Source organism: Mesoplodon mirus, assembly GCF_964341445.2.
Source record: "Mesoplodon mirus genome assembly, chromosome: 11".
NCBI classification, from domain to species: domain Eukaryota; kingdom Metazoa; phylum Chordata; class Mammalia; order Artiodactyla; family Ziphiidae; genus Mesoplodon; species Mesoplodon mirus.
Genome location: NC_138987.1, coordinates 99,365,065 through 99,379,996, shown reverse-complemented (window position 1 = coordinate 99,379,996; position 14,932 = coordinate 99,365,065). Strand labels below are relative to the sequence as shown.

The window sequence follows — 14,932 nt, the reverse complement described above, 5'->3', positions numbered from 1 at the left end:
CCGGGGAGCCTGCCTGCCAGCCTCTCTGAACCATCTCCTAGCTGCCCGGAGCCGGGCAGTGCCGGGCAGTTGCCTCCCACGTCTCACTTGCCCATCTCTAAACGCAGAGGATGAGGACCTTTGTTCCCCACCTTGTTCTCTGTTTGCTTCCTCCTCCTTCCTCTCCTCCCTCGCGCACGAGGATGCACTGAGAACGCAGGGGTGAGTACGTGTCAGACCAAGGAGGCCCAGGGCTGGGACGGTGGCCCTGATGAAGATGGCGCCGCTGGCTTCCGGCTCCTGGCCCGCAGGAAGGGACACTGGGAGGGCAGCCCATGACTGTGCCACGGACAGGGGTCCAGGTGGGTTTCCCAAATACAGGAAACAGTACCCCGTGTTTCCCAGCGGCTGCTGCTGACCTGACCTTTCCAGGGTGCCTCCGGATGCACACGGAGGAGGACGGCCTGGCGCTGGCAGACCCTAGTTTCTCTTTGAGAGACTCAAGGAGGGAGCAGAGGTCGAGCCCTTCTGTGCCCCCTTCCTCCCTCCCCTCTGTCCCCACGCGGGAGTTTCACCCCCTGGGAACACAGCTTTCAGCTTTCAGACTTGGTGCTAAGAGCAGCGCTAATCCACCTCTGGGATTCAGAGCCACAGGCTCAAAGGTGGCTTAAGAGGTTATCTCATCTCCCGCTGGCTTTAAGCGGGTGGCTGTCACAGGCATTCCACCCAGGTGGCGAGCAGGCTCTCTGCCCTGTCCCCACCTCATGGTTTGATGACTTGTCCTGGGGGATCATCTTGTCAAGGGGAGGCCAGATGGGAGCAGCTGGACCAGCACAGACTCGTGGCTGCGTCCCCTACGGCACACCTCTCACACCGGGGAGGACCCGGAGGGCTGAGGGTCCAGCACGTGCACTCTGTACGTGACATGTGTCCCCAGGGTGCCCCCGGGGAAGGCAGGGCGAGGTGGATGTCAGCGTGTGTCCAAAGACACACACACACACACACACACACACCACCCTGATGCATGCAGAGGGGCAGACGATGTGCTCATCAACACGTGGGCACATGTACACACACGTGTATACAAACACGTGCACACGCACACATATACACACACTTTGATGCATGCAGAGGGGCCGAGGATGTGCACATCAGTGTGTGCACATGTGCACATTCACACACACACGCACGGACGCACACACACACCACCCTGATGCATGCAGATGGGGAAAGGGCCCAAACTATCTAGTCCCTGAGGGACCCCCAGTGTCCCGTTCCTGACAGGACATGGAGGACTCAGCACAGATGGCTGTGAGCAGAGATTACACGGGCCGAGGGGGCTGCAGGAGGTGGCAGAGGGTGGGCTGGACAGGCTGCTGGGCTCAGCCTGCGTGGGGCATGGGTGAGAGGCGCCCTCTCCTGGCAGCCTGCCTGGAGGCGGTGTTTGCTGTGTGCGGGCTTTTTAACAGGGAGGCCGGCATGCTTTTAGCCTCGTGAGGTTTTGGGGACGGCAGCTGGCTGTCATTACAAGCATCAAGGATGGGCCGGGGAGGTCCAAGAAGCCGTTCCAATAAGATCTTTCAGTTCCCCTTTAAATGACCTGCAGACCCCAATCTCGCTGTCCTGTAGCCCCTCCTCGAGGCTGGGTGGCAGCTCCAGAGCAGGCCAGCAGGGGGCGCTGGAGCCCGAGGCTCGGCCGCCGCAGCAGAATGGACAGAGAAAATGGGCCAGGTATGGGGATCCGGCGGTGGCCCGGTGACACTCTCTCCGGGGCATGAGCACAGTCCCGCAGGGCGCTGTGGAGGATGAGCTGCCCTTGGTGGGGGTCAACGGGGGGCTGCGGGCACCTGCCCTCCACCTGGTGACCCGGCCTCCTCAGCATTACACCTACAGCTGGACGTGTCCCACCCTGACCTCAGGCTCAGAGGTCATCCCGCTCCCTGCCCTTGGCCTCACTGCTTCATCTTCAGCTTCACGCTTTTGAGAACAGAGGTCAGGAGGAAATGGACGGAGAGTGCGGCCCAGGTCCGGTCAGTGTCTGCAGAGCAGGCCCCCAACACCTAAAGTCGGCAACAGGTGTCCGGGAAGCTCGGGAGAGCAGGAACCTCAGTGCAGAGCCTCCCCCCACCCCCTCCGCGACCCCGACTCTGGCTTGCGGCTCCCCGGGGGTCAGCGCACCGGGCAGAAGGCCTGCCTGGGCGGGCGCGAAAGGGCCGTGTGAGCGCCCCCCACCTGCCGCCCCCCGCTCGCTGCGCCTGCACCTGAGTGTGGGTGAGGGGGGCAGGCTGGTCTGGCCAGGAGACAACTCGGCTCTTTTGCGAGACGCTGTGCCCACGTAGAAACCATGAAACGGTGGTGGGTACCATTTTCTGAGTGTCTGCTGGTCTGCTCAGCGATGAGCCGAGTGATCTAAGTGCACGACGCCCATCCCCTCTAGTCACCCGTCTGGGTACCATCGGCTCCTTTTTACAGATGAGGAACTGAGGCTGCACCCGCACCTAGACTCCTGGGTGGTGGCCGGGGGGGGGGCGTGGAGTGGTGAAACGGAGCAATCGGCATCGCTCACCCTCAGAGCACAGAGCTGGGTGTACATACCCCCAGGGGCACGCACACGTGCATCACACGCACACACAGAGGAATGAGCGCGTGTCCATGCATGAGAATATACACGTATGCACAGCACGCCTAAACACGTATGTGCATCCGGCCCCAGCCACATACACCCAGGTGCATGCAGACACACCCATGGATCCACTGGGACCAAAACAGGCTGTGCACAGCCCCCCCGCGTGCACACACACAGTGCATGCACATACCTGAGCCCACACTCCCACTCCTCCCAGGTCTCTGTGCCTGACAAGTTCAAGGTGGCCCCAAGGCCCAGGTATTTTCCTTCATGTTTTCTGGGGAAGAGAGTGAACTTGGCTGCAGAGGGAAGAGGAGGGGGCGGGGGAGGAGGGGGCGGGCAGGGCAAGGGTGGGCGGAGGGCCAGGACCTGTGACCTCAGCTAGCGGGCGAGGGCGTCAGAGCTCCAGACGCTGCCCCCGCCCCCGAATCCCCGCTCCAGCTCACCTGCAGGCAGGCCACCCCGATGCCCACCGCCCCCATGAGCAGCAGGTGGTCGGCCAGGAACTGCTCCAGCTTGGTGATGCAGCCTCCCTGGAAGGTACGGAAGGCAGGTCACACACCGTCCTTGGCCCAGAAGTGGGTGAGGATGGGGAGGGAGGGCTGGCCGGGGGCTACCTCCACCCAGCTCAGCGAGGCCAGATACGTAAAGGGCCAGGTCTAGCCTTTCAAGTGCCCATGGGCTTCTCAGGTGGCCCAGGGGCATGCCACGATGTCCCCGAATCTCCCAGGAGCAGCTGCCGCCCCCAGGCTTCGTGGGGACCTTGGAAGGCCCACTGCCGTCTCGTGGCCAGTGAGTGAGTACGACCTCCACCCGGCCCATCGCAAGCCTTTCCGGGCCCCCTGCCTGCCCCAGCAGGACGGGCACTTACCTCCACCTTGTAGATGTTGGAGGGGTGTGCCCGCTGGCCGCAGCGTGCCACCACGGTCTTGCAGCAGCTGTCGGGCACCCGGCGGCCCTCGGCCTCTGGAGACAGGATGTACGTGCTGTGCTGCCAGTCAGCTGAGCTGTTGCTTCCGCAGCACCTGAACTGGAGCAAGAGACGGGGCTGGAGGTGAGGACCCGCCCGGGGGGGCAGGGGCCCTCCAGCCCCTCGCTTATGGGGCCGCAGCACAGTCTTCAGATCTTAATCCAACCCCTCTTTGCTTCCGAGAGTTCTTCCCTTCCCCTCTTTTGAGCAGGAGGCTGGCTCTGCAGGGGCCTTCTCTTCAGGCGGGTGGAGATCCGGTGGCAGGAACACCGATCACCACCTTTTTTGTTCACCCACGTCCTTTTTTTTTTTTTTTTGGTACGTGGGCCTCTCACTGTTGTGGCCTCTCCCGCTGCGGGGCACAGGCTCCGGATGCGCAGGCTCAGCGGCCATGGCTCACGGGCCCAGCTGCTCCACGGCATGTGGGAACCTCCCGGACCAGGGCACGAACCTGTGTCCCCTGAATCGGCAGGCGGACTCTCAACCACTGCGCCACCAGGGAAGCCCACCCACATCCTTTAAGATTGCGCTGGTTGTCCCTGGGGCAGGGAGGGTCTGGGAGAAGATGTGGGGAGATGGATGCCAGAGGGTCCCCCAGCGAGTGGGGCTGTGTACCACTGTGTGCAGGCTCAGGGCAGCACCAAACCACCAGGGGGCGCTTTCCTGGCCATCCAGGGAGGTAGGACACCCCCCCACCGGCAGAGGGTCGCAGCCTTCCCAGAGGCTCAGATGGCCCCCATCCAGGCCTCGAAGCCTCAGATCTCCTAGACCTGCAGGACACAGAGGTGTCCCAGAGGCCACACACAGCCAGCTCAGTGCTGAGGGGTCAGCGTGAGGGCTGAACAAGACCAGGGTCTTCCACACGGCTCCGGGGTGTGGGGAGCGCCAGCCCGGGCCTCAGGGGAGCCGGACACGGTTTATTTCCTGCACCCCGAGTTGGGGGACTGAGACTCAAGTCCCTGTAGGGGCCACAGAACACGGCTGTTGTGAGGGTCTCTGGTGTGTGGGGTGGAGGTACATTTAGTCCAGTTAACAAGCATTTATTAGGCACCTGCTGTGTGCCAAGAGTGAAGCTAGGCCCTGGGCCTGAACTTGAGTAAGAAGCTCCTGGCTTTCCCACGCTTGTCACTGACTATCGCTTAGTAGGAGGGACAGAGGTGCTCATGTGGACGAAGGGCCAAGGAGGCCCCGCGAGGCAGCAGAGGGAACAGCATGGACAGCAGGGAACAGCATGGCGTGTGCTGGGAATCCTGTGGGACTGTCCTTGCGTGCCACCTGCACAGGTCGCTTAGCCCCCCTGGCTTCAGTTTTGCCCCCTGTAACATGGGGATAGCCAGGTACCTCTACAAGGGCTGCTGTGAGGCCTGAAAGTGGTGGGTCATGTAAAGCACTTGGCCACGAGCCCAGTACAGAGGAGGCAGTTAGCGAGGGGGCCCCTGTGGTCACCGTACGTGTGTGAACACAGGCCCATGGTGCGGCCCGGAGCCCAGACGCTGCCTCTCGGGTCTCAGTGTCCTCAGGCCCAAGATGCGGGCCGGGCCCAGTGTCCCTCAGGTCCCTGTGAGGGTGTTCTAGGTGTTCCTGGCACGTGTGGGAACCCGAGTCCACGTGCTCTGGTGCCCGCGGGGCGGCACTGCAGAGCTGGCTCCCTCTGCTTAGACCGTGCCCTCCTGTCCTCTCCCCCCGGCAAGCCCAGCTGGCCTCCCCGGCCCCGCTCTCCGTGTCAGGGTCCCCCAGCCTCACCTGGACCGCAGTGGCCTGTGGGGTGTCGGGCTTCCTGAGAGAGGCCCCAGGGCAGTGACCCGGCACAGTTCCTATGTGGGAGGCCTGCCAAGTGCAGACGGAGCTGGACGGGGCTGCCCAGCCGGGTGTGTGTGCACCTTGGGGACAGGGCTGGCCTTTGCCACTACGTCGGAGGACAACAGACCCCCCGGGAGCTGGGCCAGTCTTGGGGAAACGGGGCAGGTGCCTCCCCCTACTGAAGTAAGACACAGACAGAGCTCAGGGTCCCCCAGCCTCTTCCCCCTCTACTTGCCTGGGGTCCCGGCAAAAAGGTCATGGCCCCAGGCCCAGGGTGGGACTGCAGATGCAGGATGGCACAGAGCCCACAGGGTGAGGGTGGCATGGGTGGCAGGGAGCAGGGGCACCAGGGCAGGCGGGGAGCATTGTCTCAAATTCTCCAACACGGAACCCCCAAGATTCCAAGCTGCACCATCCAACAGAGTTTTCTGGAACGTGGAAATGCCCTATACCTGTGCTGTCCACCTTGGTGGCCACTAGATGCGTGTGGCCACCGGGCAGTGAGATGTGGTGAGTGTGACCGAGGGGCTGAAGTTTACGTTTAGGTGTAAAGAGCCACGTGTGGCCAGTGGCTGCCGTATCGGTCTGAGGTCCACTTGCCCCCACCCCCCACCTCTGGCAGGACTGTGGGCCTCACTGCGGGGATCTGCTGGGCCCCTTCCTGGAGAGGAGAGACCACTTTTCTGTGCCCTTAGTTCTGCCCGATGGCTTGCAACTGGGACATTCTTACGGCGGCTTTGCTGAGATGCCTCTGCCTGTCACTTTTCACTCTTCTGGGGCCTCAGCCGAATCCTGGTACCGCCAGCTTCCTGCCCACCAGGCACCCAGAGGGGAGGGCAGGAGAGGAGGAAAGAAAGAGCCAGGATTCAGGAAGTCCTTTCGTGGTGGGAGGGGCTTCTACCTGCGGGGCCGTGGTTAATGCTCGCAGGCCCTACGAGGCTCAGAGGAGCTGCGTGACTCGCCCAGGGTCACACAGACGGGAAGGGACACAGTCAGGATGGGAACCCAGGTCTGCGTGGCCCTCAGGCCCGCAGGGCAGGTGCTTACGTCCTGCTGTAGACGGTCCACGGAGGCGGTGATCTCCGCAGCGCCGGGCTGCCTGTAGTTCTCGGCCAGGGTCCGGGTCAAGTGCTGCTTCAGCTCGTCGCTCAGCTAAGGAGGGTGGAGAGGGAAGGTACGTCAGTGGAACCACCTGCGGACCCGACCCCACTATTCTAGAGCTCCTTGAACTTGAATGTTGCTATGGCCCAGGCCTCCCACACAGTGAACTGGGACCCCGGGGGGGGGGCGGGGTCCCTAGAGATGGTGTTGCAAAGGCTGGGGACCTGCGTTAGGTGGAGTGTGATGGGCAGAACTGGGAGATGGGTGGGGCCCCAGAGCTCAAGGCTGGTGGGCATGGGGGAGGCTCGGCACCGGGTGCCTTTAAATACAGTCGTCCCTGGGTACCTGGGGGGTGGTTCCAGGACTAGCACGGATCTTCTGCGGATGCTCGAGTCCCTTGTATATAATAAGATGGCGCAGTATTTGCATGTAACCTATGCGCATCCTTCCGTATACTTTGAGTCACCTCTAGATTACTGATAATACCTAATGCAATGTAAACGCTGCGAAAATAGTTGTGAATACAATGTAAATGCTATGTAAATAGTTGTGCACGGCGCTTTCACTGCCGTGGGCCGGGGTTCAATGCCTGGTCCCGGAACTAAGATCCTGCGAGCCACACAGCACAGCCCCCCCAACCCCCCCAAAAAAGTTGTGCACGGCAGATTCAAGTTTTGCCTTTTAGAACTTTCTGGAATTTTTTTTCCAAATATTTTTGATCTATGATTTGTTGAATCTGTGCACCCGGCACCCCTGAATATGGAGGACTGCATCTGTTGATTTTCATTTTGAGCTGATATTCAAAATATTTACAATCGTTATCCTGAGGACATTCATCAGTCGTGTGGGCGCTGGCGTGAAAGGACAGTGCAGTTATCTGTCTCTACCAGCCGAATAGTGCCCTTGAGTCACTGAGCATCCAGTGGGAGGGGACCTGACCGTGGCATCCTTGTCCAAGGCAGGCGGGCGAGGCCCAAGACAACCTGCATGTCGCTGCCTCCCCACCCCCATGCGCCCCTCCCCGCGCTGCCCCTCCTGGGGGAGCCGATGGGGTAAGTACGAGGAGGACGCTCCACTCACCCTCTGGTAGTACACGTGGGCCAGGACCCCCGCTACCAGCTCAACGAGGAAGATCGCCAGCAACAGGCAGAAATACTAGGAATGAGGAGAGAAGGTGGTCACGGCCGGGTCAAGCCTGGGCAGGCAGCTGGCCCTTCAGGACCTCTGACAAATGCTTCCCCAAAGCTGAGGGGGACTCCCATCACTCACAGCTTCTTCCTCCTCTTCCCAGCAGCCCTGGAGGGGGGTCTGGACACCCGCCTCTCCTGGCTGCTGGCCTGGAGTTCCCCACCCCACCCTTCATGCACCAGTCTGCTGTCAGTTCATTAATCCGTCCACCCACCCAACGTTTATTAAACACCTACTGTATGCCAGGTATCGTTAAGTAAGGCAGTTATTGGCCTCAATTGCTGGTGGAAGGGAGAGACAAGTAAGTGACACGTTGTGTTATAAATACTATTATGGGGCAGGTCCTAGGAACTGTAGGAGGCCCCAGGTCGGGGAGGGCAGTCAGAGAGGGCTCCCTGGAGGAGGTGGCACCTGAGTGGCATCTCTAAGGGTGAGATGCCAGGTGAAGGAAGTGGGAGGCACATGCCAGGTGGAGGGGAGAGCATGGGAAGCCTGGAGGGTGCAGGGAGCTCGGGGGGGTGGGGTGGGGGGGCTGCAGTTCAGGGAGTGGGGAGAGCCGGTGAGGCTGAGCGTGGTGATGCTGGCTGGGCAGCCGCCGCCAAGGCTGGGGAACAGCCAGGCAGAGATCCCGGGAAAGGCACAGCCCTTCAAGGCCCTGCAGGGGGCTCTAAATTCCCCTCATCACCGCTCCGCACGTGTGTCCCAGCCCTGCTGGCTGGCTTCCGGGCTGTGCACTTGGCTGTGACCGGCAGGAGGATGGGCCTGCGTCCCTCTCCCATTCCCACCTGGTGTCACCACTTGGTCCTGGGGTGCTCTTACAGGAGCTGAGGGGTCGGAAATGCATGCCAGGCCCACGTGGCTGGGAGGGGACGGGGAGAGGGAGCTGAGGGAGGGTGGAGATGAGGGCGGGCAGAGGAGGAAGAGGAGGAAGAGGAGGGAGGTACCGCTGTCTGCAGGCGGCCCCTCTGGGGCAGCTCAGCCCCTCCCCCTGAGCACTGGCTGGTGCCGCCTCCTCCCCCCCAGGGCCGCCCACCTGCCTGGCCACGCCAGGGCCGCAGCCCCTGGTCACTGGATCACTGGGTTCCAGGGGAGGCTCAGCCTGGGGCGAGCTCTGAAACTTCAGGGCTTATCAGGTAGGGAAAGGAAGGAGGGTCCGAGGGGATACAGAGGGCAAGGAGACAGGTGCAGGGTGGGGACTGCGGGGCCAGTTCCGAGGTGATGCCTGTCCATGGGCCCGCAGGCTTGGCCCGGACACCTCCCAGCCCACGGGGGAGCTGGCACAGAGAAAGAACTTTCCACCCAAGGGCCAGGCTTCCTTTCAAGTTAAGTGAATACCGCCCGCCCCCCATCTTACTGGGCCCCACCCCTCCCAGCATCAGAGCTGCCAGTGGTGGGGAAGCGGGGATGTGGGGACGCGTTCCCGGTCTCTGCGGGAGTGGAGACCGCCGGCCCTAATCACCTGTCGGGCCTGAGGCCAGAGCACCGTGGAGGTCCCTGGTCCCCTCCCCTCCAAGCCCAGGCTCAGCACTGCACCAGGAGAGCCTGCGCGCCCGAGCTCTGTCCGTCCCCCACCAGGGGCACATGCCCGGCCCGCAGCTCCTCTGACACGGCGGCCCCTCCACTTCCCCTGCCCGCCCGGCACCGAGGCCGCTCTCCTCCCTACGCGCAATGGCCAGTTGCTCCCCTGGCTTCCTGGGTGCGCGCCACGTGCCCACGCCGGCCGTGCCGGGGGAGGGCGGCGCTGGCCACCTTCCTTCTGCAGCGGGGGCCGAGGCTCCTCTCCGTCACCCCTCCAGCTGCGGGTCACGTGGGAGGGTGGTCCTGGAGACGTGGCAGTGTCGTGCTGCTCCGGGGACGTTGCTGCCACGGGTGCTGTCGAAGCCAGGCTGGGGAAGAGGGTGGATGGGAAGGGAGGGGGAGCCAGCCACATCCTGACACGATGGCAGGCTAAATGAATACCTGCCAGCCCCTCAAAACTGTTCTGACGCACCAGCAGGCATCAAACAGACTACCCAACCTGCCGGAGTCGTCAGGAGGGGAAGGGCGGTCCCGAGAGGCTGTGACGCTCCCTCCCACCCAGGAGCTCCGGCCGGCCGTAAAGATGCCTTTGTGAGGGGGGCGGTCAGGGCCGGGCTGGGCTCCGTGGGACGGAGGGCGGGAGCCAGGGACTGAACGGCTGGGTGGTCGGTGGGCACGGGCACTGGTTCCAGGCAGTAGCTCCAGCGGCAGGAGGGCTGCAGGTGTGTGACTCACCTGCGCGGGGGAGGCCCTGAATCACAGCTCGGGGTGACAGTCCCCACTCACTGGGATCCTGCCGCACTGGGATCCTGGCAGCCTGGCTTCTGGAGCTGGCTGGCCGCAGCCTGGGCACCGGGGCCGGGCTGGAGGGCTCTGCCATGTGGCGCCCCGAGCTCTCACACGCCTCGCCCCTGCCCTCCGCCTTGCCCTCCACCAAGCCTCCCCTGACACCCCGGGTCCGGCCAAATCATCTCCCCCCACGGTGCAGGGGGCTGTCTGCGCGGACAGTCCTGAATGCAGGCCCAGCCCCCCAGCCTCCACGCCTCTGCCCTGTCCCCCTGCCTGGAGCTCCAGGCCTGCCTGGCTTTCCACACGCAGCTCAGCCACGGCCTCCACGAGCCCGCCCTCGGGTCCCAGCCACATGCCTGCAGCGCTTCGCCTGCCTTGTGTCCCGACAAGAACTCCTGCTCTCCTTCTTCTCCCCTGGACTAGACCCGGGGCCCACCCTGCCTGCCTTCGGCCCCTCATCTGCAGCTCCGGGTGTGGGCATGGCCTCTGCGGGGTGAGGGACGTAACTCCACCCACTGCTCCCAGGAGCCTGCTTCTGGTGCTACTGGGCTGGGCCTGGTGCCGAGCTGGGTCTAGATGCTCGGAAAGCAGCCCTGGATTAAGATCTGCAAGTGCGTTTCTTACTAAGCGCGCCTGTGAGACGGGGAACTGGCCGGGGCACGCAGCCCACACGTGGGGGCAGAAGCTTAATCCTTTTCTGATCCGCGGGTGGCGTGGAATTGTTACTTTCATTTAACTTAGACCAGTGGTTCTCCACCTGGCACGATTTTGCCCCCAGGGCACGTCTGGCAACGTCTGGAGCCATTTTTTGTTGTCGTGAGTCGGGGAAGGAGTGCCACTGGCACCTAGTGGGTGAAGGCCATGGGGACACGGCCAAGCCTCCCACCGTCACAGGGCAGGCCCCACGGCAAGGATGATCTGGTCTAAACGTCAAGGCCGGTGCCAAGGCCGCCGAGAAACTCTGATCTACACATTTACCTTCAGGTTCTAAGGGTGATGCTGGGGCTTGATTTGCATATGTGCCCGTATGCACTATTGGAGACATGACAAAAAGATCTGAGGAAGGTTCTCTGGTTCCTGAGAAGCCTGAAACAACACGACAGAAGCAGGTGAGGGGTTTTACCCTGTACCTGCCTTGGAGGGCAACTTTGGGGCAGGAAGTTGCTCACTCCGACTCAAGAAAGGATCAGGGATGCCTACAAGGCTTCAGCTGCGGGCACGCTAGGACCTGGGGTGCAGAGAGAAAGCTGCTGGCCTGGCTGTGCCCTGGGGTCCCCGGGTAGGTCCCTGGGCAGAGATGGGCTCTTGAAGCCTGTAGATAATGGTTGATTCTGGGAAGCCTGAGTAGGTTCTGGAGCTACAGGCCACCCCCTTTAAACTTGGTCTGGTGTGGGTTTGGAATTATTGAACAGAAGTCAATAAAAAGTTCTCAGATCCCCTGTGAGTAATTTGGAGAAGTCATGTTTCAGTGTAAGTCAGGACGTACTGGACCCCGAGCCCACCATTCCCAAGAGACCACCAGAATTCCTGGCCTGTGGCTTAGCAGGTGATAACCCAACTCAGGGGGTGCTGCCTTGTCAGGAAGAGAGGAAAGGCAGGTCTTCTACAGTGGGAGCAGTGGATGGCATCCATTCCACCGAAACACCCCCGAAAGCCCCAAATTAGCCCTCCTGGGCAGAATCAGTGCCTTAGCCACCTGGGTGGTCCCCAAGCGCACACGCTGGGTGCTCCCTGCATGGCCCTGCTCATCACAGTGCTCTGTGGGCGCCAGCATCACACATGTGTGTGGAGAGGCTACAGCCTGGCCGAGGCCACGTGGCCGGCACGTGGTTGAGTCTGGAACTGAACCCAGGGATTCTGGCTGCAGAGCTTGGTGCTCACACGCTGGATCACCCTGATGGCTGATGGGTGGGCTGGCTGAGCTCACAGCATGGGTGGGGGGCAGGGTTAGGTGGATGCCGGGTGTCAGGTGGTGACAAGAGACAGAGGGGAAACCCAGGCACAGGAGGGTGTCTCTCCGGCCCCCATGCAGCCTCCAGCCCTCAGCACCAGCCAGGCAGGCTAGGTGCGGCCCCCCCTGGGCAGGTTCCCTGGCCCCCAGCAAAGGGTCCTGTGCCTTCACGCCTGTGCTGGGGTCATAGCCACAGCTATAACGACCACATCTGTCCCCTTCGCTTTATTCAGCCCGGCCTGACCGTCTGAGAGTCTGGGGGCCGCACAGCTGGGCTACAACCCGAGAGTGCACACAGGGCTGCACCTTGGTCTCTGCGGGCCCTACCGGTGTTCGCAGCTCCGAGCACGTCTGTGCTGTGCAGCTGACAGCCGTCAAGTGTGAGCTTGGTCAAGGCCTCCACAAAGCCCTCCTGGAGCCAAAAGTTCCTGACTGCGACCCTGTGGCCCTCACCCTTCCTTCTGACCCCCGTCTGACGCACGGGCCTCACGCCTGTCCCGCTCCTGGGAGTGTATAGGCTTTGATCCCCGTGTGCCCTCCAGCTCTACCTTGTCCCTGTGCACCGCGGGGCGAAAGGAACCCACCCCACGCCAACACCCCCCTGACCCTCAAGCCCCCTCTGAGCTTTGCGAGCAGCCGGCCTCACACTCACCCCACCCCCAGTCCTTCCAGAATCGACCGCCGGAATCCTGGTCTGATAGAAACCAGTAGTGAGAATTCCAAAGAAAGCTCTGCCCCCAGAGCCCTCCATAAGGACACGCCACTTCCAAATACACCAGACTGGACCCCAGACACAGAAGGGACCAGCCTAGTTAGCACAGAACGGGACCCAAGCATTCACCTCCACCCCTGTACCACCTACCAAAGTTTTTTTTTTCTCCCTTTAATTCTCTAATGGAACAGTTTGAACTGGAAGCAAAGTTGGATATTTTCTAAAGCTACAGATCCCAAACGAAGCTGAAACAGCACGGGACTCTCTGAACTAAACCGATACTTTCTTTAATAAGAGGCTCTGCAGGACCCATGCAGAAATATTCCTCATTGTGACGTTAAGGTGATTAATTAGAAGGTGAGTCTTCAGATGGATTTACTCTGCACGGGGCCAAGCCGAGATATGGTTTCTGGGGCAGATTCACTGGTGCCCACAAGACCAGACAGCTTGGCCCAGCTGGTGCCATCCTTGAGGTGAATTTTAAGAACTTTATAGCACTGGACTTCTGGAATTTCTCCACGGGACTGATTCTATCACCAAGAAGGGAGCTTGGCCGAAGCTCTTCTCCTCGGTCCCCCCTGCATTCTGCATGATTAGCGATGGAAACCAAGCCACAGCTGGAAACGAGGCTCAGTGTCCCGGCAGGCGGGGCCGGGGTACAGGAGCCGGCCTACTCTCAGGGACATAGTGAGAGTGGAGAGTCAGGGTGCAGCTGAGATGAAGTCACGGGGAGAAGAGCTGGCCTGCAGCCCCCAGCTTGGCTGTGTGAGCTGATCACAGCCGTGGGAGGGTCAGGGAGCTCGGAGCAGCCAAAGAGGCCTGACCGGAAAAGGAGGAGCCAGGTGCTTAAACGGCAGTGACCTCAGGGCACGTGATTTTCTGGTAATTAACCGCCGGCTGGAGGCTGTCAGGGCTCAGGGCGCAGCTGCCCGCCTGTTCGTGCAGAAAAGAGAGGATGTAGGTTTTGGAGCCTTGAGCCATTCCAGCAACAAGATGTCACTGCTGGAAGGATGAAGGTGACCTCTACCCTCCTGGCCCAGCCCAGGGCTCCCAGCCCAGGCCGTCCAGCCACGGCGACTTCAGCTCTGGGCTGCTCTAAAGGATGCCAGGGTGTGCTCTGGCCCGTGTCTGGTGCTAATACAGTATTGTGTGCTGGCCCAAGGGGCTGGGAGTGGAGAAGAAGACGGGGGCTGGGGAGAGGAGAGCCGGTCCACAGAGGGAGGGGCAGTTGGAAGAGGGCAGAGGAGGGAGCAGACTGGCCGTGGGGAGGCAGGAGGCTTTCAAGGGACACATCTAGAGGATGCAGCAGAGGCCGTCCAATGCCCGAGCCAAAATGTTGGGGGTCCAAAGGTCATACTGTGGGCGTCACAGGAGGAGAACACATTTCCAGAACCACAAGCCAAAGCCAGGCGTCCACTGGATTTCAGGCTAGGACTGCTAAGAGCTCAGCTGTGTGGGCGGAGAGAGCTGGGTCCAGAGGGGATGGCAGGGCCTGGCTGGGGGGATGAGGACCAGGCTCCCCTGGAGGTAAGGGGCCCAGGGACTTGGGGGATGCCACTGCCTGACGGATTTGGGCTCGGGAGGGGGGAAGTCACCCATTGCTGCCTCCTATGAGTCCCCTGGAAGGGCCTGGATGTTCCTTAGGGCTGACTTCTCACGGGCCCTGGAGAGATGTCATACAGCCTGCGGGCACCTGTGCTCACGCCGGCACAGATGAGATTGTGCAAAGGGCTGGGGTAGCACAAAGCAGGTGGCAGGGACCCCAGGATGGGACGGGTGCCGGGGTCCCCAGCAGTGGTCGTTCTAGGACAGAGTTGGCTACTGGGGGAAAGGGAGGCTGAGCAGAGTTCCTGCCAAGCCTGGAGGTTAGGAAAAGTCTGGGGGCTCGGAGAGGTCAGGGGCTCTGATCAAGCCAAACGGGAATGTCAACCACCCACACGGTCCTCTGTCCTTTCACACAGGTGTCTCGTATTCCCCACTAGCCTCCAAGCCAAGACGGGGTCTTAGTCCCTCCCGCGTCCTCTCCCCTGCCTGCCCTGCCTTGGGCCCAGAAGGGCAGGAAGTCTGGAATGTGCTGGAAATGCTTGTTGAGGCGGATGAATTAGGCGGCCCCATCAGTGTAACTTGGAGCATGAGTTGTGGAAGATTGGAGAGGAGAAGGTGGCAGAAGGTAGCTGGCTGTAAAAACTGCCCCTTGTAGAAGATTTGCTCCTATAAGCAGGCGGGGATCAGTTACATCTGCTGCAGCCCAGGAAAGGTGGGTCTTGAGTCCTGAAGGGTGCTGGTCAGAGAAGAGAG

The 14,932-nt window shown here is 61.6% G+C and overlaps 1 protein-coding gene across 3 annotated transcripts in view; it reads right to left on the bottom strand.

Annotated features, from left to right (window-relative positions):
* Positions 1-14,932, bottom strand: part of TSPAN11 (tetraspanin 11) — a 60,842-nt gene that overhangs the window by 2,541 nt on the left and 43,369 nt on the right. For all 3 annotated transcript variants that reach the window (XM_082636290.1, XM_082636291.1, XM_082636289.1), the window contains 4 exons: positions 7,557-7,631; positions 6,423-6,527; positions 3,477-3,635; positions 3,052-3,138 (listed from right to left, as the gene is read on the bottom strand). In XM_082636290.1, coding sequence (XP_082492416.1) covers positions 3,052-3,138; positions 3,477-3,635; positions 6,423-6,527; positions 7,557-7,631 — 426 coding nt within the window. The remainder of the gene's footprint in view (positions 1-3,051; positions 3,139-3,476; positions 3,636-6,422; positions 6,528-7,556; positions 7,632-14,932) is intronic.